The sequence below is a fragment of the Balaenoptera musculus genome, chromosome 1 (genome assembly GCF_009873245.2).
Source record: "Balaenoptera musculus isolate JJ_BM4_2016_0621 chromosome 1, mBalMus1.pri.v3, whole genome shotgun sequence".
Lineage (NCBI taxonomy): Eukaryota > Metazoa > Chordata > Mammalia > Artiodactyla > Balaenopteridae > Balaenoptera > Balaenoptera musculus.
The window spans coordinates 158,360,051-158,384,745 of NC_045785.1; the positions used below are offsets into that span (position 1 = coordinate 158,360,051).

The window sequence follows — 24,695 nt, forward strand, 5'->3', positions numbered from 1 at the left end:
TAGACCATGATGACTATGAAATTTAAATATACATGAGTGCTGATGACTACTTTCCCCTATTTTTCGGCATTAAGACCTTACTGTTCACGATTGTTTTCATTTTATGTAAGTATCTATCTTCTAATATGAGCCATTTTGTGAAGATTCAATTGTTTATAGTCAATTTCAGAGAGAATGCTGATCACAGCACCATATATCTTCTACAGAAAAAATATTTTAATAAAGAATATTAGTTTTCTTTAGGGTTTACTGAGGGATTATAGAACCAAAATAATATGAGCGTAAACACTCAGTAAAACCATTAAATACCTTTTATTTTGAAGGCCTCTTAATACTTAGTTGTTTATAATCGATTTTTACATAAAATCAAGTAATTTAAATTAGTACACACATGCATTTAAATAGCATCTAAATCTCGTTTAAAAAATATATATTTGCTTGAACCATACCATGAGGCATATTACTCAAAAATCATTTTTAAAAGAAAATATTCTAGTATAGTGAACTTTTCCTTAAAATGAGACAAAAACTTAACATCATGCCACGGCTTCGAAGTTTTAGAAAAGCGAGATTTAAAACTCTCCTTCCCAGTAATTTTAACTGGAGGTCTTGTCAAATTTCACAAGAAATTTCATGTACGTAACAGTGAGCATAAGATGGGCACGTTTTTGTTGCTATGAGAACCTTCTATTTTGTATCAGAAATCGCAGCCTTGACGACGCAGTGTTTGCGCCGATTTTACACATGTTTTTCTACAGCGATTCCGCTCCTCCAGTAATAACGGTTTAATGGCTCTGGTTTCCTCCCGCGCCGGCCCAGTTTTCCGTCCCAGCTCCAGCTCTCGCCCGCCGCGCAGTCCCCGTCTCTGGGAGCCGGCGGCGAGCACTGGACGGGAGAAAACGGGGGGCCAGAGGTGGGGCAAGTCCGGCCTCTCCGCGGGGTGCGGACGGGAAGGAGAGGCGGTGGGATTGCCGGTTGGTTCTGTCAACCCGGAGCCGAGTTCTGCACCCATCTCTCCAATTGCGTTTTAAAATATGCAGTAAAAAAAATCGAGCAACGCCACATCCTACAAACTGGAGGGGAGGGGGAGAGCATTGTGTCCCCAAATGGATCATAAACAAGGGAAAGGAGGGGTTCGGAACTTTATTATTAAATACTTCCTCCACGCCAGAAAAACCAGGGCTCAGGCCTCGGTACTGAAGGAAGAGGCTGAAGCCCTGGCCCCGGCTCAGTGGTCGCGGGCTGCGGGTCCGGGCTTCCGGTCTCCTGGGCGCCAAGGGTCATGGCGGGAAGGGGGAGGGCGCGCGCTCCAAGCTTTCCCTCCCCCACCCACGCCCAGGGTCTTCTTCCTTCGGGATTCGGAGCCGCCTATCCTCCAGGGCCGACTAGCCGCAGGGCTGCAGGGGGCCAGGACGCCGCGACCTAGCTTAGCGACAGGGCTCTCCCCGGCGACGGCGCCGCAACAAGATGGCGGACGACAGAAGCAGGGAAGGCACAGGTAAGAGGCGCCGCGGGAGCTCAGCCGTAGCCGCCCGCCGCGATCCCGGGCCGCACCGGGGAGCTCGGGACAGGGTGGGTCACCCTATCTCTGGACCCCACCCGCAGGGAGAGGACTGCCCGAGCCAGGTCCCGCCGCCCGCCCTGCGGGGGAGGCCCCCTCCCCTGTTCCTGCCGCCTCGCCTCGCCCCGCCCCTCCGCTCCCGCCAGGCAGTCATTCCGCCCCTCCCGCCCCTCCCGCTTCTCGGTTCCCGCCTGGCCCTGGTTCTGACCCCCTTCCTCGTCCCTTTTTCCGAGCCCCGAGCCTCGCTTCCAGGGCGGCTTGCGGCCGAGGCGCTGGCAGGGGAGGGCCATAATGGCGTCCTCGTTCACGGTCTCGGGGACGCCGCCTCCAATCCCTCGACCCGGCTCTGGTTGCCGCAGGCGCCACGCCGGCAGCTTCTCGGACTGTGGGCCCCGGGGCGGGCCTGCGTGAGGACCGATCCAGCCGCCGGAGTCTGGCGGGCTCCTCCCCTGCCGTGCCGAAACCCCGCCCGGGCCAGCGGGCTGGCGTTCGCGACCACCATTTTGCCTCCGTAATGGGGACGTAGGAGGACTGCCTCGAGGGCACTGCTGCTCCCTCCGAGTCTCCAGGCTCCGAAGTGCCTGCTGGGTGGCCGGCGCTATGCTACCCGCCTGGTGTCTTGTCTTAAACAAAAAAACAAAAAACAACTTTAATAAAGACGAAAGAGCAAACTCCAGAGGGAACTCGTGGAGCCTCGTGCGCTGGCCTGGTCTCTGCTGCGGTACCAGCCGGACCAGCGCGCGCGGTCGCGTCGGCAGAGGCGGGACTGGGCTTCGCGGCGCCGGGGCGCCATATCGGGGAGGGGGGGGAGTTGATGTGCTTCATGTGTGGGGAAGCGAAAACCCGGTTATCCATGTTTAGTTGCAAGACCATTACGTTGTTTTAATTCGGCGGTTTGCTTAAAAACTTGATCCTTGGTTACTATCCTACGTTACTCAAAAATAATTGTTTATTTTGGTAATTGGCGAACTCATCACAAAAACATCAAAAAAGCCATGAAACTGTAGAGGTAAACATCTTAGAAATGAAAATAATACTCCACCTTTGTTCTTTTCTTGAGTGCTTGAAACATCAACATACCATTTTTCTCAGCATGGAACAAAGATGTAATCAGGTTAACAAGTAATATTTACAAGCGTAGAAGCCAGCCCTAGATACTTAGTCACTTGTCACGGTGATCACAGAAAATCAGCGGAGAAACCCACAAAACTGCAAAAGAGCTACCTACTGATGGCAATAATACTATTTGATTTTTTTATGGTACCGTTAATCTAAAAGTCAGACTTATTTTTTACATGTTACCTTTCCTAAGATGTCCTTATAATTTTATCGTGGTGCTTTAAAAGTATAAGGTACATCCTAAGAAAATGATTACTTTTTTTTGTATTAGTTTTAAAACTTCTCCAGAAAACCAGATGACTTACTTTGATTTATTAAATTGTTATTTACAAAAAAATGGAAGAATCATTAGAAGATAATTTTAACAAGTTAATCGTGGATTTTTAAAAAAGATGATTAGGTCAGCCTGAGGGAAAAAAAGCGCTGTATTATGCTGCAAATACAATTTTTTTTCTTCATTTAAAAAAAGTAGATTGAAAGCTGTTTTGATTTTTCAGTTTTCAAAAATACTTCTCTATTTAAAGTAAGCTAATTCAAAGAAGAAACAATTCTGTCTATAGCCATAGAAAAAGTATGAATGTCAAAGCTGGATGTCATTCATTCAGTTGGCGTGTGTTTAATGCCTACCATATGGAAGGCATTCTGATTAGGTTAGAACTTCGGAGGATACAAATACTGAAAAAAATATTTTTTTCTCCCAAGGAAGGTGAGATCAGTAAGGGAGATAAGACATGCATAAATGGGAGGGAACAGTCAGCTGGACTGAGCAGCCTGTCCCCTCCTGCTTTGGGCAGCAGCCGCGTATCCCTGGGAGCTTATCAGAAAGGAAGGAGCTCAGTCCCGGCCCCTGACCTACTGAATCAGAGTCTGCATTTAAGCACACCTGCAGATGATCCACATGCACATTAAAGTTTGAGAAGCACTGTTGTATATCTCATTTACTCCTTTTTTTTGTTTGTTTTCTTTGAATTTTATTTTATTTTTTTATACAGCAGGTTCTTATTAGTTATCTATTTTATACATACTAGTGTATATATGTGAATCCCAATCTCCCAATTCATCCCTCCCCCCACCCCTGCTTTTCCACCTTGGTGTCCATACGTTTGTTCTTTACATCCGTGTCTCTATTTCTGCCTTGCAAACCAGTTCATCTGTACCATTTTTCTAGATTCCACATATATGCATTAACATACGATATTTGTTTTTGTCTTTCTGACTTCACTCTGTATGACAGTCTCTAGGTCCATCCACGTCTCTACAAATGACCCAATATCGTTCCTTTTTATGGCTGAGTAATATTCTGTTGTATATATGTACCACATCTTCTTTATCCATTCGTCTGTCAATGGGCATTTAGGTTGCTTCCATGACCTGGCTATTGTAAATAGTGCTGCAGTGAACATTGGGGTGCATGTGTCTTTTTGAATTATGGTTTTCTCTGGGTATATGCCAATCGTAGGATTGCTGGGTCATATGGTAATTCTGTTTTTAGTTTTTTAAGGATCCTCCATACTGTCCATGGTGGCTGTATCAATTTACATTCCCACCAACAGAGCAAGAGGGTTCCCTTTTCTCCACACCCTCTCCAGCATTTGTTGTTTGTAGATTTTCTGATGATGCCCATTCTAACCAGTGTGAGGTGATATGTCATTGTAGTTTTGATTTACATTGTTTTTTTTTGATGTTTTCTGGCTTTATTTATTTATTTATTTATTTTGGCTGTGTTGGGTCTTCGTTTCTGTGCGAGGGCTTTCTCTAGTTGCGGCAAGCGGGCGCCATTCTTCATCGCAGTGCACGGGCATCTCACTATTGCAGCCTCTCGTTGCGGAGCACAGGCTCCAGACGCGCAGGCTCAGTAGTTGTGGCTCACGGGCCTAGTTGTTCCGTGGCATGTGGGATCTTCCCAGACCAGAGCTCGAACCCGTGTCCCCTGCATTGGCAGGCAGATTCTCAACCACTGAGCCACCAGGGAAGCCCTTGATTTATTTTACATTTCTCTAATAATTAGTGATGTTGAGCAGCTTTTCATGTGCCTCTTCGCCATCTGTATGTCTTCTTTGGAGAAATGTCTATTTAGGTCTTCTGCACATTTTTTTGAATGGGTTGTTTGCTTTTTAAATATTGAGCTGCATGAGCTGTTTATATATTTTGGAGATTAATCCTTTGTCCGTTGATTCGTTTGCAAATATTTTCTCCCATTCTGAGGGTTGTCTTTTAGTCTTGTTTATGGTTTCCTTTGCTGTGCAGAAGCCTGTAAATTTCATTAGGTCCCATTTGTTTAGTTTTGTCTTTATTTCCATTTCTCTAGGAGGTGGTTCAAAAATGATCTTGCTGTGATTTATGTCAAAGAGTGTTCTTCCTATGTTTTCCTCTAAGAGTTTTATAGTGTCCGGTCTTACATTTAGGTCTTTAATCCATTTTGAATTTATTTTTGTGTATGGTGTTAGGAAGTGTTCTAATTTCATTCTTTTACATGTAGCTGTCCAGTTTTCCCAGCACCACTTATTGAAGAGACTGTCTTATCTCCATTGTATATCCTTGCCTCCTTTGTCATAGATTAGTTGACCATAGGTGCGTGGGTTCATCTCCGGGCTTTCTATCCTGTTCCATTGATCTATATTTCTGTTTTTGTGCCAGTGCCATATTGTCTTGATTATTGTAGCTTTGTAGTATAGTCTGAAGTCAGGGAGTCTGATTCCTCCAGCTCTGTTTTTTCCCCTCAAGACTGCTTTGGCTATTCGGGGGCTTTTGTGTCTCCATACAAATTTTTAGAATTTTTGTTCTAGTTCTGTAAAAAATGCCATTGGTAATTTGATAGGGATTGCAGTGAGTCTGTAGATTGCTTTGGGTAGTACAGTCATTTTCACAATGTTGATTCTTCTGATCCAAGAACATGATATATCTCTCCATCTGTTTGTATCGCCTTTGATTTCTTTCATCAGTGTCTTACAGTTTTCTGCATACAGGTCTTTTGTCTCCCTAGGTAGGTTTATTCCCAGGTATTTTATTCTTTTTGTTGCAATGGTAAATGGGAGTGTTTCCTTAATTTCTCTTTCAGATTTTTCATTGTTAGTGTATAGGAATGCCAGAGATTTCTGTGCAGTAATTTTGTATCTTGCAGCTTTACCAAATTCATTGATTAGCTCTAGAAGTTTTCTGGTGGCATTTTTAGGAATATCTATGTGTAGTATCATGTCATCTGCAAACAGTGACAGTTTTACTTCTTTTCCAATTTGTATTCCTTTTATTTCTTTTTCTTCTCTGATTGCCATGGCTAGGACTTCCAAAACTATGTTGAATAATACTGGCGAGAGTGGACATCCTTGTCTTGTTCCTGATCTTAGAGGAAATGCTTTCAGTTTTACACCACTGAGAAGGATATTTGCTGTGGGTTTGTTGTATATGGCCTTTATTATGTTGAGGTAGGTTCCCTCTATGCCCACTTTCTGGAGAGTTTTTATCATAAACGGGTGTTGAATTTTGTCAAAAGCTTTTTCTGCATCTATTGAGATGATCATATGGTTTTTAATTCTTCAATTTGTTAATATGGTGTTTCACATAGATTGTTTTGCATATATTGAACAACCCTTGCATCCCTGGGATAAATCCCACTTGATCATGGTGTATGATCCTTTAAATGTGCTGTTGGATTCTGTTTGCTAGTACTTTGTTGAGGATTCTTGCATCTACATTCATCAGTGATATTGGTCTGTAATTTTCTTTTTTTGTAGTATCTTTGTCGGTTTTGGTATCAGGGTGATGGTGGCCTCGTAGAGTGAGTTTGGGAGTGTTCCTTCCTCTGCAGTTTTTTGGAAGAGTTTGAGAAGTATGGTGTTAGCTCTTCTCTAAATGTTTGATAGAATTCACCTTTGAAGCCATCTGGTCCTGGACTTTTGTTTGTTGGAAGATTTTTAATCACAGTTTCAATTTCCTTACTTGTGATTGGTCTGTTCATATTTTCTATTTCTTCCTGGTTCAGTCTTGGAAGGTTATACCTTTCTAAGAATTTGTCCATTTCTTCCAGGTTGTTCATTTTATTGGCATAGAGTTGCTTATAGTAGTTTCTTATGATGCTTTGTATTTCTGTGGTGTCCATTGTAACTTCTCCTTTTTCATTTCTAATTTCATTGATTTAAGTCCTGTCCCTCTTTTTCTTGATGAGTCTGGCTAAAGGTTTATCAATTTTGTTTATCTTCTCAAAGAACTAGCTTTTAGTTTTATTGATCTTTGCTATTGTTTTCTTTGTTTCTATTTCATTTGTTTCTGCAATGATCTTTATGATTTCTTTCCTTCTACTAACTTTGGGTTTTGTTTGTTCTTCTTTCTAGTTTTTTAGGTATAAGGTTAGATGGCTTATTTGAGATTTTTCTTGTTTCTTGAGGTAGGCTTGTATTGCTGTAAACTTCCCTCTTAGAACTGCTTTTGCTGCATCCCATAGGTTTTGGATCGTTGCGTTTTGTTGTCATTTGTCTCTAGGTTTTTTTTGATTTCCCCTTTGATTTCTTCAGTGATATCTTGGTTATTTAGTAATGTATTGTTTAGCCTCCATGTGCTTGTGTTTTTTACTTTTTTTTCTCCATGTAATTGATTTCTAATCTCATAGCATTGTGGTCTGAAAAGATGCTTGATATGATTTCAGTTTTCTTAACTTTACTGAGGGTTGATTTGTGACCTAAGATGTGATCTATCCTGGATAATGTTCCGTGTGCACTTGAGAAGAAAGTGTAATCTGCTGTTTCCGGATGGAATGTCCTATGAGTATCAATTAAATCTGTCTGGTCTGTTGTGTCGTTTAAAGCTTGTGTTTCCTTATTAATTTTCTGTTTGGATGATCTGTCCATTGGTGTAAGTGAGGTGTTAAAGTCCCCCACTATTATTGTGTTAACTGTCGATTTCCTCTTTTATAGCTGTTAGCAGTTGCCTTATGTAGTGAGTTGCTCCAATGTTGGGTGCATATATATATATAATTGTTATATCTTCTTGGATTGATCCCTTGATCATTATGTAGTGTCCTTCCTTGTCTCTTGTAACATTTTTCATTTTAAAGTCTATTTTTCTGATATGAGTATTGCTACTCCAGCTTTATTTTGATTTCCATTTGCATGGAATATCTTTTTTCAGCCCCTCACTTCCAGTCTGTATGTGTCCCTAGGTCTGAAGTGGGTCTCTTGTGGACAGCATATATACGGCTCTTGTTTTTGTATCCATTCAGCGAGCCTTTGTCTTTTGGTTGGACCATTTAATCCATTCACATTTAAGGTAATTAATCGATATGTGTGTTCCTATTACCATTTTCTTAATTGTTTTGGGTTTTTTTTGTAAGTCCTTTTCTTCTCTTGTGTTTCCCACTTAGAGAAGTTCCTTTAGCATTTGTTGTAGAGCTGGTTTGGTGGTGCTGAATTCTCTTAGCTTTTGTCTTTAAAGCTTTGATTTCTCCGTCCAATGAATGAGATCCTTGCTGGGTAGAGAAATCTTGGTTGTAGTTTCTTCCCTTTCATCACTTTAAATATATCGTGCCACTCCCTTCTGGTTTGTAGAGTTTTTGCTGAGAAATCAGCTGTTAACCTTATGGGAGTTCCCTTGTATGATATTTGTTGTTTTTCCCTTGTTGCTTTTAATAATTTTTCTTTGTGTTTAATTTTTGTCAATTTGATTACTGTGTGTCTTGGAGTGTTTCTCCTTGGATTTATTCTTCCTGGGACTCTCTGCGCTTCCTGGACTTGGGTGGCTATTTCCTTTTCTATGTTAGGGAAGTTTTCAACTATAATCACTTCAAATATTTTCTTGGGTCCTTTCTCTCTCTCTTCTCCTTCTGAGACCACTATAATGCAAATGTTGGTGCGTTTAATGTTGTCCCACAGGTCTTTTAGGCTTTCTTCATTTCTTTTCATACTTTTTTTTTTATTGTGTTCTGTGGCAGTGCTTTTCACCATTCTGTCTTCCAGTCACTTATCCGTTCTTCTGCCTCAGTTATTCTGCCATTGATTCCTTCTAGTGTATTTTTCATTTCAGTTATTGTATTGTTCATCTCTGTTTGTTTGTTCTTTAATTCTTATAGGTCTGTGTTAAACATTTCTTGCATCTTCTCGATCTTTGCGTCCATTCTTATTCCGAGGTCCTAGATCATCTTCACTATCATTATTCTGAATTCTTTTTCTGGAAGGTTGCCTATCTCCGCTACATTTAGTTGCTTTTCGGGGGTTTTATCTTGTTCCTTCATCTGGTACATAGTCCTCTGCCTTTTCATTTTGTCTTTCTTTTTGTGAATGTGGTTTTTGTTCCACAGGCTGCAGGATTGTAGTTCTTGCTTCTGCTGTCTGCCCTCTGGTGGATGAGGCTCTCTAAGAGGCTTGTGCAAGTTTCCTGATGGGAGGGACTGGTGGTGGGTAGAGCTGGGTGTTGCTCTGGTGGGCAGATCTCAGTAAAGCTTTAATCAGCTTGTCTGCTGATGGGTGGAACTGGGTTCCCTCCCTGTTGGTTGTTTGGCCTGAGGCGACCCGGCAGTGGAGCCTACATTCTCTTTGGTGCGGTAATGGTGGACTCTGGGAGGGCTCAAGCCAATGAGTACTTCCCAGATTTCTGCTGCCAGTGTCCTTGTCCCTGTGGTGAGCCACAGCCATCCCCCTCCCTCTGCAGGAGACCCTCCAACACTAGCAGGTGGGTCTGGTTCAGTCTCCTACGGGGTCACTGCTCTTTCCCCCTAGGTCGTGACATGCAGAGTACTTGGTGTGCATCCTCCAAGAGTGGAGTCTGTGTTTTCCCCAGTCCTGTTGAAGTCCTGCAATCAAATCCCACTAGCCTTCAAAGTCTGATTCTCTGGGAATTCCTCCTCCTGTTGCTGGACCCCCAGGTTGGGAGTGAACTGCAGTGGGTGGACTTTTGTGGTATATATATCCTCCAGTCTGTGAGTCACCCATCCAGCAGTTATGGGATTTGATTTTATTGTGATTGCGCCCCCCCTTACTGTCTCACTGTGGCTCCTCCTTTGTCTTTGGATGTAGGGTATTTTTTTTGGTGAGTTCCAGTGTCTTTCTGTTGATGATTGTTCAGCAGTTAGTTGTGACTCTGGTGCTCTCACAAGAGGAAGTCTCATTTACTCTTTACAACAGTTTTATGAGTTAACTAGCTGCAGTTTGAAGGGCATGATGAAATAGAAGTATGTTGTCTGAGGATAAACTAGAGACTCATGTGCTGATATTATCTTTGTATACACATATTCCACTCCTATATTTGATTTTCAACACTTAAGTTTCAGAAATTACGTCTAACTAATTAATAAGAATAGACCTGGCTTTGAGGATTCACACAAGCTAACTAAACTTGTGAAGAGTGATGTGCAAACCTGAGTAATGATTTATTAATTTAAATAGGGGTATGTTGATACATTGATCAGAAAGCTGACCTCTGCAATATCATATATTGTTTTATGTGTATTAAGCTTTTGGAGAGGGCAAATCTATATTTCTAAAGTTTCTTTATGAGCATGGAATCACACAAAAGAAAAAGGATAGTTTTGAAGGATATATCCATTACCTTATAAGCTCCAAGAGGGTGGGGAGATCACTTCTTTGTATTCAGTGTCTTGCAGAGTATACAGCACATGGTAGGAATTCAATAAATATTGTTGCATTCAGATCATTTGAATTAATTAAAAGTGTTTATGTTTTAATCAAAGCATTACTTACTGTTTCCCCAAAAATCTACACCTAAAAGCACATAAAACTATTGTTAGGGGTTTTTTCCTTTTTCTTTCAGGTAAGCTATATGCTTTTATTTCATCTGGCTCAACAAACATTTTTTGAGATCCATGGTGTTCATTGGCATGTCTTTAAAAAATAAAAACATACATGTATTTTGAATTGTTCATATTTAATCTTGAATTTTTTTAAAGTTGTAAAGGAGGATTAAGTTTCTGGATAGCCATCACACCTAGCTCTTCTTCAACATTTAGGGATTAATCTTGATACAAGTAGTGAGAATACTGGTAAGGAAAAGTAACTAAATCTATGATGGGTTATTTTGCTCTCTTTATAAAATTTTTCTGTAAGATTATATACAGTGAAATCATGCTTATTTGTAGCATTTTTGTACTTTAACATAGTATAACTTATCTCTTTTCCTAGATTAGAAAATGTAACATAGTTATGTTAGCAAATAGAAGAATTAAAAATGTTATAATCAAGTTAAATTTTTTAAAAAGGACTTAATTTTATTTGTTTTACTGAAAGGGGAATTTTTGAAATGGGATAGGAAAAATTATTTTTGAATTTCTGTCATTTCTGTATAAGTTTCCTCAGCCAGAGCATTATTGTTTTTTGTTTTTTGGTTTTCTCTTCTGTTTTGTTTGTTTAAAATGGAGAATCAATGCAGTTGTTGATTATTTGGATCTTTAAATCTTATTTTAATGTTTCTGTCTCCTAGAGAATTTTATGTAAGACTGGAAGGATCTTCTACTTGTGATTAAAGTCATGTCTAGGAAACAGACTGCTTAGGAATAACATTATAATTTTTGGCAGGCCAGTGAGCTTTGGAAGGTGTGTCAGTTTTTTTTTTTTAAACAAGCCTCAGATACTCAAAGTTCTTTCTAGGATTTACTATTTTTGTTTATATTAAAATATTCTTTTGACTTTGCATGCTTTGATAATATTGCTTGGTAAAGTGCTTCCAATTCCTTATCAACTCCTAGATGTCTTTGAAGTTTTACAAGTTTTTTTTGTTTTGTTTTGTGTTTTGTTTCCCCATATTGTGTCATTCCTCTCAAAACCCAACATTTGGAAATCTAAAGTAAAAAGTAGAAATTACAGGTGAATATTACTTTTTAAAAAGTGAACTGTTGATAGTACAGAGCACAGTATGGAATAGTAGAAAACGTGAGCTTTGGAGTAAGATTTGAATTTGAATTACAGCTTTCTCAAGCTGTATCTGATCTTAGCCAACATGCTAAACCTAAGGATCTTCAGGTTTCTCAAATGTAAAGTGGGAATAATTATATCTATTTCATAATATTGTTGTAATGTGGGCAGTATTTTCTTATTCATCCTTATACCCTCATCACCCCACAATGCCTGGCATTAAAGGAATGCTGAATAAATAGGAAGGAAAGTGGTTGGTGTATTCTAGGGAGTTAGTGGCTGTTTAGATTAGTAGATTCTATATGCATGACATGGAATCTAAGGGTTAAGAAAAACTTTGTCTTACCAATTATTGCTCACACATGATGCATTCATGCATATTTGGGGGCCACTTAATAAGTTTTCTCCGTATTTTAGACTGATTAGCATTCAGGGAGAGACTAACTGAAGAAGAAAACTAACTTATAGAAACCTAATTTGCTTCCTCTAATTCTGAATTAGTAAGTTTGGAGAGGAAATTCCCTGGTGGTCCAGGGGTTAGGACTCTGTGCTTCCACTGCTGGCATCCTGGGTTCGATCCCTGGTCAGGGAATTAAGATCCTGCGAGCTGTGTGGCGCAACCAAAAGAAAAAAAAAAAAAGAAAAGTTTGGAGAAAAATTGGACTGAAATTTATTTGTACTAACCTATAAAAATTTGTCAAGAAGATTTATAATTTAAAACATCAAATGGACATACCCGTTAGGATGGCTACTATAAAAAACAACAGCAACAACAAAATAATGTATTAGTGAGGATGTAGAGGAATTGAAGCCCTTGTGGACATTTAACTGGGAATGTAAAAAGTAAAATGGTGCAGCTGCTGTGGAAAATAGTATGGTGGTTCCTCAAAAAATTAGAAATTGCATTGCCATATGATCCAGCAAATCCACTTCTGGGTATATACCCCAAATAATTGAAAGCAGGAACTTGAACAGATATTTGTACACTTGTGTTCATAGCAGCATTATTAACAATAGCTGAAAGGTGGAAGCAACTCAAGTGTCCATCAGTGGATGAATGGATAAAGAAAGTGTGGCATATACATAAAACTAAATATTATTCAGCCTTAGAAAGGAAAGAAATTCTGACATATACACTGCATGGATGTATATGTTCATGCGTATTTGAGGACATTTTGCTGAGTGAACTTATCCAGTCACAAAAAGACAAATATACTTTATGATTCCACTTCTATGAGGTATCTAGAGTATTCAAATTCATAGTAGAATGGTGGTTGCCAGGGGAAGGATAAAAGGGAGGTTGTTGTTTAATGGGTATGATGCCAAAAACTCGGCCTTTGTACACCAGTGCCAAATTGAATCTCGGAGACAGAGTTTTGGACAAAGTAGAAAAGAATAGCTTTGTTGCTTTGCAAGGCAAATGGGGACACAGCGGGCTTGTGCCCCTCAAAACTCTGTGTCCTTCCCCAGGAGGATTTGGTGAGGAGTTTTATAGCAGTGGTTCAAGGGTAGGGTTGCTGATAAGGATTAGGGTGTGTGAAGGGCCTGCACTCCTTTAATCTGGCCTTAGGTGATCTGATGAGTTTCTGTGGTTCCTTTAATCTGGCCTCAGGTGTTCTCTTGAAGAACTTCTCTGGTTCCTTTAATCTAGAATGAAGAATGCTAACATCTTCCATTTATTGGGGGATTTAGTTCTGTAAAGAGCTCAAAGATGTTATGTGTATCCCTTGAGGAGGAACCAAGACCCTGCCGCACCATTGTTTCTTGACTGCTCCTCCCTTGTCTCTGCATCCCCTCCTTTCCCTGATTAGCAACTGTTCAAATCTGTCCTTTGGGCCTCTGGGAAGGTTGTGGAGGCTGGAGTCTATTCCCTATGAACAAGAAATGGGGGACACAGAAAGGCTTCTGTGCCCAGGAGCCCCACAGAGTCCTGCTTGGTTTCTCTCCCCCCTTTTCTTTTATACTCCTCAATCTTGAGAACAGATGCTGGACAAGGAAAGGAATAATCATTTTGGATAGAAACAGTCATAAACTTGGCAGATGAACTTTGTTTTAGGGGGGATTCAGTTTTAATCCCCCTTTTCAGTTTTATCTTTCCCCAAATCTTTCAGGGAATGGGGTTACTGCCACTCTGGCTACTTACTGCTGAAATGGGGTGCAGTCCTGCCTAAATTTTGCGGAATGGCTACCAAATTAAAAATATTTTGAGTTCCAAGTCCTGGATCCGAGTCTTGTATTGCTTAAGATCTCATTCCCTTGGTCCACCATTTTGGTGCAGCAGACCCAGTTAGAGGTAGGAGGAGTGACAACTGGAACTTCCACAATGGTCACTTAGTTTTACCTTGGATATCTGAACCATAGTTATTCCATTTTGACCTTCAAATGTATTCTCCTCCTCAATGGCCAGAGCAGATGTACAATGCATGTCCAAAGGGCCACAAAATAGGCCACTTTTTAAACTTAAACCATGTAGAAGCCAGAGTGACTTCCCCATACCTCAATACATACAGATTTTTTTTTCTTTCATCATTTCCTCTTTTGATTGCAAGTCTTTCAATAGAAAACATTGAGGATCAAAATATTTGTCCCTCGATGCTGGGGTGATTCAGCTGTTTGCTCTGGGTGTAGATGATGTCCCTTGGTGCTATGCCTCCTTTATATTTGCCTAGGTAGTCCACATTGGGGGAGAACTGATCAGGTATCGTGAATAAGCTCAGAGGTATGTTAATGAGGAAACACTTTGTAGACCATACACTTTATCGTTTATACCCAGTTGTTACACAAGCATTGTACATGTGCTTTTAGCAGTAGACCCAGTTCAGCAGTGTGATGTGAAATTTATCAGAGACCTGTATTTGTCAAAAGGGTCCTTCACATAAATCCTCTTGAAGATGAAGCACTTTGCAAAAGTATCAGAGTATAATAATAACTGTCTATAAATCACAGAAAGACTTAAAAAGTCATGGTTAAACATTTAGTCACAGTGATTGACAAAAGAAACTTAGTTATTGCTGTGACATACAACATTTACAAATAACTAGAATAATGACTGATAAAATTTTACCAGGACATACTACATTTTTAGGAATTACTCAGCGACAGTGCTTCCCATGTAATTTAACATGTTAATTTAGTATTTCTCTGAGATGCCTCAAGGTTCCTCTGAAGCACCTAAGTTGGCTGGAGGTCAGAAGAACTTTTAGAATCTGCCAAACAATACTTATTTACTTAACCAAAGTGAAAAGATTTCAAAGGCAAATACAGATCACTTAAAGGCAAAGAAACTCATAAGCTGTTATCAAAATATTCCCAGAAAACTTTGGAGGGAGAAGCCAAATCCGTTCTTGCCCCAGCCCACTCCCAGCAAAATCCATTTACGCAAATAGATTTAATCTAATGTTAGAAAATCCTGATCATGCACAACTCTTCTCAGTGTCCCTTTTTCACACACTTTCCATCACATTCTTCATCCATATTATTTTGTCCCTTATTTTTTTCCCCATTCAGAAACAACCAGCTCTAGGACAAAATTATTTTCTTTTCTCTTTGTACCATCCTCCTATTACCTTACTGTTCACTTTCTTTATTATGTAGCTGCATGAATGCTTGAACATACAAAATTCCTCCTGTCTTTTCGTTCCTGTGACAAAACAACTCTAGCTGGACGATAGTATGGTAATTTAGGCTACCATTCAAAGATCACCTTTCCTCATTTTCAAGAATGTATGTTGCCCAAACAGAATTACAATAGAACCTCATTCCTTTTTCTTAGTCATAGGTTTATAACTATAGGTCCACCAGTCTACCAGGATTTTCCCCAGGGGGCTATCAGATGGAATTTAAGAAGAAGCGCTTCCCATGTTTGACTGATAGAACACTCATGTGTGGACTAAGAACAAACCAAAATCCTTGCCAGCAACAGAAGCCTCGAACCAAAGAAACCAAAAACCAAACAGAAACTAAAAACCAGATAGCACAAGGCTCAAATTGGCTTCCAAGTCCCAACTTAGCCTGTGACCTCTGTCCAAGCAGTGTGCCTTCCAAATGGGATTTCCCAGAATAAAAAATCCCTCAAATGGGAACCAAGGTTCCTCTAAATGGACAGGGCCATAGGGGCCTCGGACTGCATGCCAGGGGACGTACCACATGCTGGCTGAGGTATCACGACGTCCCAGACACTACTTTTCTCCTTCCCCAAAATAATTCCTTAGAGTAGGACATTCAGGTCGTCATGGGCAGGAAGAAGAGAGGAATGTTCTTGAGATGAAGATGGCCTCAGCGGCTGCTGGGATGGTCCCGCTTCCTCCATCTGCTCCTGCCTGGGAGTTCCAGCTGCCGGGATGGTGGAATGGGTATGACTGGGGCTCGGCCTTTCTAGGCAAGGGTCCCAGGTGATCTGGCCTTTAAAGGAATTCTCCAATCCTTTGCTCTCTTGAAAGAGGCTGATGTGGAGAAAACCTTGGAGTGTCCAATCCAACCAGGGGCCCCCCCCATGGGGCTGTCCGCAAGTCAGCCCCATGTTGGGTGCCAAATTTGATGCCGAAAACTCGGCCTCTGTGCACTGGTGCTGAATCAAATCTTGGAGACAGAGAACTGGGTGAAGTTCTCTGTCTTGGCAAAGAATAGCTTTATTGCTTTGCTAGGCAAAGGGGGATACAGCTGGCTTGTGCCCTGAAAAACTGTGTGTCCCAACCCGGTGGGATTTGGTGAGGAGTTTTATAGCAGTGGTTCAAGGGTGGGTTGCTAATAATGATCAGGGTGTGTGCAGGGCCTGCATTCCTTTAATCTGGCCTCAGGTGGTCTCCTGATAAGCTTCTTGAGGTTATCAAACTGTGACCCTCTCTCTGGAACATCTTCCATTTGGTGGTGGTTTTAGTTCTGCAGAAGAGCTTAAAGATACAGTAAGTCCCCTACATACAAACAAGTTCTATTCTGAGAGAGCGTTTGTATGTCCAATTTGTAAGTCCAACAAAGTTAGCCTAGGTACCCAACTAACACAATTGGCTACGTAGTACTGTACTGTAATAGGTTCATAATACTTTCCACACAAATATATAAAAAGCAAACAAATATGAAAAATGAAGACATTTTTAACCTGACGGTACAGTACACTGAAAAGTACAGTAGTACAGTAAAACAGCTGACATACAGGCGCTGGCATCGAGTGAACAGACAAGAAGAGTTACTGACTGGAGGAGGGAGAGGAGGTGGGAGATGGTAGAGCTGAAGGATCGTCAACAATAGGAGCCAGAGGGCAAGCTGCAATTTCACTCATGCCTGATGTTGATGGAGTGCACATTCGCATCTTTGTAAGTTTGCAACTTGAAGGTTCATATGTAGGGGACTTACTGTATGGTTATGTGTATCCCTTGAAGGGGAACCAGGACCCTGTCCCAAGGCTGCACTATTGTTTCTTGACTGCTCCTCCCTTGTCTCTGCATCCCCTCCCTTCCCTGATTAGCAACTGTTCGAATCTGCCCTTTGGGACTCAGGAAGGGTCATGGAGGCTGGAGTCTGTTCCCTACAAACAAGAAATGGGGAACACAGAAAGGCTTCATGCCCAGGAGCTCCACAGGGTCCTGCTAGGTTTCAGGTATAGTGTTCAGTTTTGCAAGATAAGAGTTCTGGAGATTGTTTGCACAACAGTGTGAATATCCTTAATGCTACTGAATAGTTAAGATGGTTAAAATGGTTAAGATGGTTAATTTTTTGTTATGTCTATTTTACCATACTTAAAAAAAGTCAAATGGAAATGTTTCATCCAAAAAAAAAATTGTCATTGTTTTTGGAAGGCACTTTGGAAATTTGTATTATTTAAAGTTTTTTATAAATTTGGAGACTTTGATAAAATCTACTTGTCTGACAAATGGGGATACAAAGTAAATTGTTATGTATTGACTTGTTGGATTGTAGCCATTTAAAACCATATAAAAATTATGTGTGTAAATGTGTAAGAATGACAGGGGAAAACAGAAGAAGATGATATCAGGGTGGTCAGATTTTTCCAGGGGCATTTATTTTTAAAGAGTCTCATACTAATGTCGTTTCTACAAAATTTTAAGACCCACTTAGCAACTATTTTTATATTTTAAAATCTGAATGCTAATTATAAATTATTCTTACCCATTTGTGAAAACATATTTACCAAGTCCAATACTTGACAATGCTTTATAAACCTCTAGTATGGACTTTTTTAGATATTAAGAGTGTAATAAAATAACTTATTTTAAAAATGTAGCATTAGGACTTCTCTGGTGGCACAGTGGTTAAGAATCTGCCTGCCAGTGCAGGGAACACGGGTTCGAGCCCTGGTCCAGGAAGGTCCCACATACCGTGGAGCAACTAAGCCCGTGCACCACAACTACTGAGCCTGCGCTCTAGAGCCCGTGAGCCACAACTACTGAAGCCCGCGCGCCTAGAGCCCGTGCTCCACAACAAGAGAATCCACTGCAATGAGAAGCCCGTGCACTGCAACAAAGAGTAGGCCCCGTTTGCCACAACTAGAGAAAGCCTGTGCGCAGCAATGAAGACCCGAGGCAGCCAAAAATAAATAAATTCATTAAAAAAATAAAATAAAATGTAGCAATAAATTTGGAGCCTAAGACCTGGGCTTGAATTTGGATACTGCTTTTTTTCAGATTTTACTTGGGCATGTCACTTAATTTCTTTAAACTTCAGTTCAAAGAGTTCTCAGTCTAATGAGCACTTTGAAGTAGGCACTGGGCTAAATATTTTACGTGAATTATGTTATTTAATCCTTCCAACAAACCTATGTGGGAGATACCTCTTTTATCCCCTCTCTACAAATAACAGGGGCTTGGATGGTAAAGTGGAATTCCAGTTTCAGCTCCAACAGGTAAGAGCTTGGAAGTCATCACCCCTGTTGCCATAAACTGGAAGAAATACTTGGTAATTTTGGTGAATAGCTGATGGCTCTGTGGAGGCTGTGTAAATGAGAAACTTCTGGGAGCCTACAGTCTTGGGAGGTCCCTCACACTTCCTTGGGTTTTACTTCCAGGAATCCCACAAGGCTATCTGGTAAAGTGTCAAGAAAGACCTCCTTGTTGCTCTAGCAGGGAGGAGGGAGAAACTAACCATTTTGAAATCTCCAGAACATTCTTCATAGCAAAGATCTGCTCTCCAGGAGGAAAAGACCTTACCAGAGCTTTGTCTTACCTATCTTTATTTAACCAACTCCAGTGCCCTGTAGCCTTCCTGTCTCATCTAGGAGGATGGGGATAAGCTAAAAAACACTTAAGACAATTAACAGTTAAGAGACCTGGGTCCATTAAAAAACTGAAATTTAATCATGAGACTATAGAATGCTTTTCTTCACTTACAACTTGTCACCACATCAACAGGGCTACAGTACAATAACACTGGATTACAACTGAAAGATGTGTGAGATGCAAACTGTGTTTAAGGAGGAATTCTCAGAGGAATCTGGCACCTACAGCTACAGCAAACATTAAACACACCCTATTCTTAGTCAAATTGACATAAAGCCTCACACTAATGATCTTCTGTCTCAGTTCCTGTTACCTGATTCATCACGTGTGGTTTTTAACCAAAAGTTACAAGGCATGCTAAAAGGCAAGAAAAACAACGTGAAGAGAAAGCAAGCATCAGAACCAGACTCAGATATATTATACAGATTTTGGAATTATCAGATAAAAAATTTAAGAGCTATGACTGATATGTTAAGGGCTGTAATGGAAAAAGTAGACAAAATGCAAGAACAGATGAGTATTGTAAGCAGAGAGATGAAAACTCTAAGAAAGAGAAGGAAATGTTAGAGGCCAAATGCAGTGTAATGGAAATGAAGAATGCCTTTGATGGGCCTATCAGTAGATTCAACATGGTTGAGGAAAGAATCATTGAGCTTGAAAATGATGTCAATAGAAACTTCCCAAACTGAAATGCAGGGAGAAAAAATGAAAAGCCAAAGCAAAACCCAGAGCATCCAAGAACTGGGACAATTAAAAAAGGTGTAAAATACACATAATTGGAATTACCAGAAGGAAAGGAATCAAAGAATGGAGCACAAGAAATATTTTAAGTAATAATGGCCAAGAATTTTCCAAAATTAATGACAGACAGACACCAAACCAGATCCAGGAAGCTAAGGGAACACCATCAGAGTAAATAGCAAAAAGCTATGCCTTGGTATATTGTATTCAAACTGCAGAAAACCAAAGATAACAAGAAAATCCTGAAAGAAGCCAGAAAAAAGAAACACCTTACCTAGGCTTCTTGTCAGAAACCATGTAAAGCAGGATAGAGTGGACTGAAATATTTAGTGTTGAAAGACAGGTAAAGCAATGTGACCAAGGCCACTTAGCTAAGTGTTGAAGCAAGGACTCCAAAGCCAGTGCTCTTAGCCTCTATACCCCATATAGAGAAGTCAAGGGGAATTTTATATAAAAGGAAGGGAAAATTGGCCCCTGATCTCATTATTTAGAGCAGTAGTTCTCAAACTTCAGTGTACATCAGCATCACCTGGGCTAGTTAAACCATAGGCTGCTGGACGCCATTCCCAGAGTTTCTGAACCAGTTAAGTCTCGGACGGCTGAGGTGGGATTGGGGGCCCGAGAATTTGCATTTCTAACAAGTTACCGTAGGATGAGGATGCTTTTAAAAAAACCATTGATCTAGAATCTAGAGTAAAATTTGCCATTTTAATATATTTCCTTCCAGGTTTTTTCTAGGCAGATTTGTATTTTTTTTGTTTTACAGATTTGAGATTACCTTGTATACAGTTTTATGTCCAGCTTTTCCACTTACTATTATAAGCACTTTTTCATATCATAAGTATTTCTCAAACATTATTTTTAATACCTGGCATTCATTATATTTATGAAATATATTTAAGCTTTCCCTGACTGTTGGATGTTTACATTGTTTCCAAATTTTCTGTGCTATAAATAATGCTGCAGTGAATATTCAATGAATGCCTTGTGTCAAGAATCTTTTGACACAGCTTTGATCCCCACCCTCTATCCCCTTTGGAAAAATGATTTCATTCAATCTTGTCTTTGTTGGTTCTTACTAGTTATAATACTTAGGCGTTACAGAAGATAATCTAATTTCTAAATTCTGTGAGTACCTTGTTGTGATTCTTTTGTACTACTTACATTATTTTCTTTTAAAAATGTTTAATTAAAGATACATAATTGTCAGTCAGCTTATGATCAGGGTAAGATACATCTTTTTGCTTATTGTTTGTCTGTCCTTTTATAGTGGAAACTCCATGAAGTCAGAGACTTTATTTCACTTACTGTTTAATCCCTGGAATTTGGAACAATTGTAGGAGGTAGTAGTCAGCCTGTAAATATTTGTTGAAGGAATGAATAAACCAGGAGTAACACATTGAGTAAAGAAGTTTAATGTCACCCTGCATGGTCTTATTATGGGTAAATGTATTTTTCTGTTAACCTTCTAAAAATATTGAAAATAGCTCAGAGTTACCCTCATTACATTTGCAGAGGCACTCAGATTGGAAATTACATATTTAATCCAACCTCATCATTTAAACAGCTAGAATGGCACTTCCACTTCAACATGATGATTGAGCACCCCTTTATTTTTATCCTTTCTGAAACCCCACTAGAATGACAGTAAAGGAAAAAAAAAAAGGCATAGACTTACAAAGATAAAGAGAATAGGAGAGGAGATAATAGGGGTTTGTAAAAAGACATTACTCAAGAGGTAATAAATTATTAAATTGATGGATAAGTGGCCACTAACTTAGCAGAACCAAAGAAAATAAACGTAAGCCTATAGAGGAGGGAGCCTAAAAGAAACAAACCAAGTGGAGCTGTAAAATCCTGGAAGGGCAGCAGCCGTCTCTGATGGCCTGTGTGTGGAGTAAGGCTAAATTTGGGAGGTTTGGATGAAAGTCATAAGGCAGATGGTTGGATCTGTCATCCCTTGGAGTAACCAGCTGATAACTTCCCTTCCATCCATGCAGAAGACTGGAAGTTTACTTTAAATCAGAGAGATTTAGGACTTAGGGATACCTGGCACAGTTGATGGTAGGGGGTGATGTGCCATGATTTTTACCAACTTTGATAATAGTAGCTGAAGTACTAACATTTGTATTCAATTTGATATTACCACATAGATTAAGTACTTCTGAGTAGGACCCAAGATAATAAATCTGAAAAGTGGTAGTATGTCTAATAGGATGTCAAAGAGATGGGGATTTGAAATTCTTTTAAGATCTTCATTAGTAATGAGGAAGAGGAGCTATGTACCTCTTTAATTGGTTGGTAGATTTGCATTGGTAACAACATTATAAAATAGTATAAGCACTAAAAGCTTCAAAAGAAGAGTGAAAGGGAATTTAGAGATTAAAAAACTTCAGGTGAAATCAGTAAATGAAATTTCATAGAAACTGTGCAATAATAATGAAATGAGAGGGAAACTGTTTCAAATGTGACTTCAGTTTCAGTGACTTTTTAATCTCCATTATACTTCAGCTGCCCACTCTCATGGCCAAACTGTATATTGCATCATCTAGAATTGTGCCGCCTCTGACATCTTAAATTCAGATATTTTATTCTTGAACTACCTTCTTATTCAGCACTGATTATTTTTAAAAATAATTTTGTATAATAATTCTGTGAAATAATTTCAAATTTACAGAAAAATTATAAGAATAGTATAGATATTCCCACATTCCCTTTACCCAAATTAACTAATTTCAACATTTTGTCACATTTTTATCACTCTCCTTATCATATACATATATTAAAAATACATATTATGTATCTATAATATATGTATTTTTTGCTTGAAACATTTGAGAGTATGTTACATACAATTGTGTCACTTTATTCCTTAATACTTTTGTATGTATTTCATAAGAAAAAAGATAATCTCTTATGTAAAATCTCAATGAAGTTTAACTTAGATACACTTTTTTTTAAAAATTGAAGTATTCACAATATTGTGTTAGTTTCAGGTGTACAGCAGTAATTCAGTTTTATATATATATATATATTCAGATTATTTTTCATTGTAGGTTATTACAAGATATTGAATATAGTACCCTGTTCTTTTTTTTTTAATTATTAGCACCTTTAATTATTATTTATTTATTTATTTATTTTTTGGCTGTGTTGGGTCTTCGTTTCTGTGCGAGGGCTTCGTCTAGTTGCGGCAAGCGGGGGCCACTCTTCATCGCGGTGCGCGGGCCTCTCACTATCGCGGCCTCTCTTGTTGCGGAGCACAGGCTCCAGATGCGCAGGCTCAGTAGTTGTGGCTCACAGGCCCAGTTGCTCCGCGGCATGTGGGATCTTCCCAGACCAGGGCTCGAACCCGTGTCCCCTGCATTGGCAGGCAGATTCTCAACCACTGCGCCACCAGGGAAGCCCAGTACCCTGTTCTATACAATAAATCCTTATTGCTTATCTATTTTATGTATAGTAGTTTGTATCTGTTAATCCCATACTCCTAATTTATTCCTCCCCCCTTTTCTTTCCCCTTTGGTAACCATTAGTTTGTTTTCTATGCCTGTGAGTCTGTTTCTGTTTTATATATAGATTCATTTGTATTACTTTTTAGATTCCACATGTAAGTGATATTATATAATATTTATCTTTCTCTGTCTGACTGACTTCACTTAGTATAATAGTCTCTAGGCATTCTTTTTTATGGCTGAGTAATATTCCTGTGTGTGTTTGTGTGTGTGTGATTCTATTTTTAGTTTTTTAAGGAACCTGCATACTGTTTTCCATAGTGGCTGCACCAATTTACATTCCCACCAACAGTGTAGGAGGATTCCCTTTCCTTCATACCCTCTCTAGCATTTATTATCTGTAGACTTTTTGATGATAGCCATTGTGACCAGTGTGAGGTGATACCTCATTGTGGTTTTGATTTGCATTTCTTTAATAATTAGTGATGTTGAGCATCTTTTCACGTGCCTGTTGGCCATCTGTATGTCTTCTTTGGAGAAATGTCTTTTTAGATCGTCTGCCCATTTTTTGATTGGGTTGTTTGTTTTTTTGATAGTGAGTTGTACGAACTGTTTGTATTTTTGGATATTCCCCTTGTCGATCACTTTGTTTGCAAATATTTTCTCCCAGTCCATAGGTTGTCTTTTTGTTTTGTTGATGGTTTCCTTGTGCAAAAGCTTTTAAGTTTGATTAGGTCCCATTTGTTTATTTTTGCTTCTATTTCTTTTGCCTTGGGAGACTGAGAAGAAAATATTACTAAGATTTATGTCCAAGAATGTTTTGCCTGTGTTCCCTTCTAGGAGTTTTATGGTGTCATATCTTATATTTAGGTCTTTAAACCATTTTGAGTTTATTTTTGTATATGATGTGAGGGAGTGTTCTAATTTCATTGATATATAGGCAGCTGTCCAGCTTTCCCAACACCACTTGCTGAAGAGATTGTATTTTCCCCATTGTATTTTATTGCCTTCTTTGTCATATATTAATTGACTGTAGGTGTGTGGGTTTATTTCTGGGCTCTCTATTCTGTTCTATTGATCTGTATGTCTTTTTGTGCCAATAACAGGCTGTTTTGATTACTGTAGCTTTGTAGCATTGTCTGAGGTCTGGAAGGGTTATGCCTTCAGCTTTGTTCTTTTTCTTCAGGATTGCTGTGGCAATTCTGGGTCTTTTGTGGTTCCATATACATTTTAGGATTATTTGTTCTAGTTCTGTGAAAAATGTCTTGGGTATTTTGATAGCGATTGTATTAAATCTGAAGATTGCTTTGTGTAGTATGGCCATTTTAACAATATTAATTCTTCTAATCCAAGAGCATGTGGTATCTTTCCATTCTTTGAATAATTTTCAGTTTCCCTTATCAATGTTTTATAGTTTTCAGCATATAGGTCTTTCACCTCCTTGTTTAAGTTTATTCCTAGGGGGTTTTTTTTGACACAATTTTAAACGGGATTATATTTTTACTTTTTCTTTCTGGTATTTCATTGTTCGTGTAAAGAAATGCAACAAATTTCTGTTTATTAATCTTCATCCTGCTCCTTGCTGAATTCATTTATTAGTTCTAATAGTTTCTGTGTGGAGACTTTAGGGTCTGTGTGTAGAGTATCTTGTCATCTGCAAATAGTGACAGTTTTACCTCTTCCCTTTCGACTTGGATACCTTTTATTCTTCTTGTCTGACTGCTGTGGCTAGGATTTCCAG

At 39.4% G+C, this 24,695-nt stretch overlaps 1 protein-coding gene across 3 annotated transcripts in view; it reads left to right on the forward strand.

Annotated features, from left to right (window-relative positions):
• The first annotated feature begins 372 nt into the window (after window positions 1–372).
• The window catches only part of EFCAB2 (EF-hand calcium binding domain 2), a 119,501-nt gene continuing 95,178 nt past the window's right edge, over window positions 373–24,695 (forward strand). For 2 of the 3 annotated variants that reach the window (XM_036830908.1, XM_036830905.1), the window contains exon 1: window positions 373–1,498. Coding sequence is in view for 2 of the 3 variants with exons in the window: in XM_036830905.1 (XP_036686800.1) it covers window positions 1,468–1,498 (31 nt within the window). In the remaining variant the exon portion in view is untranslated. The remainder of the gene's footprint in view (window positions 1,499–24,695) is intronic. The other variant, XM_036830901.1, reaches the window with a different exon arrangement.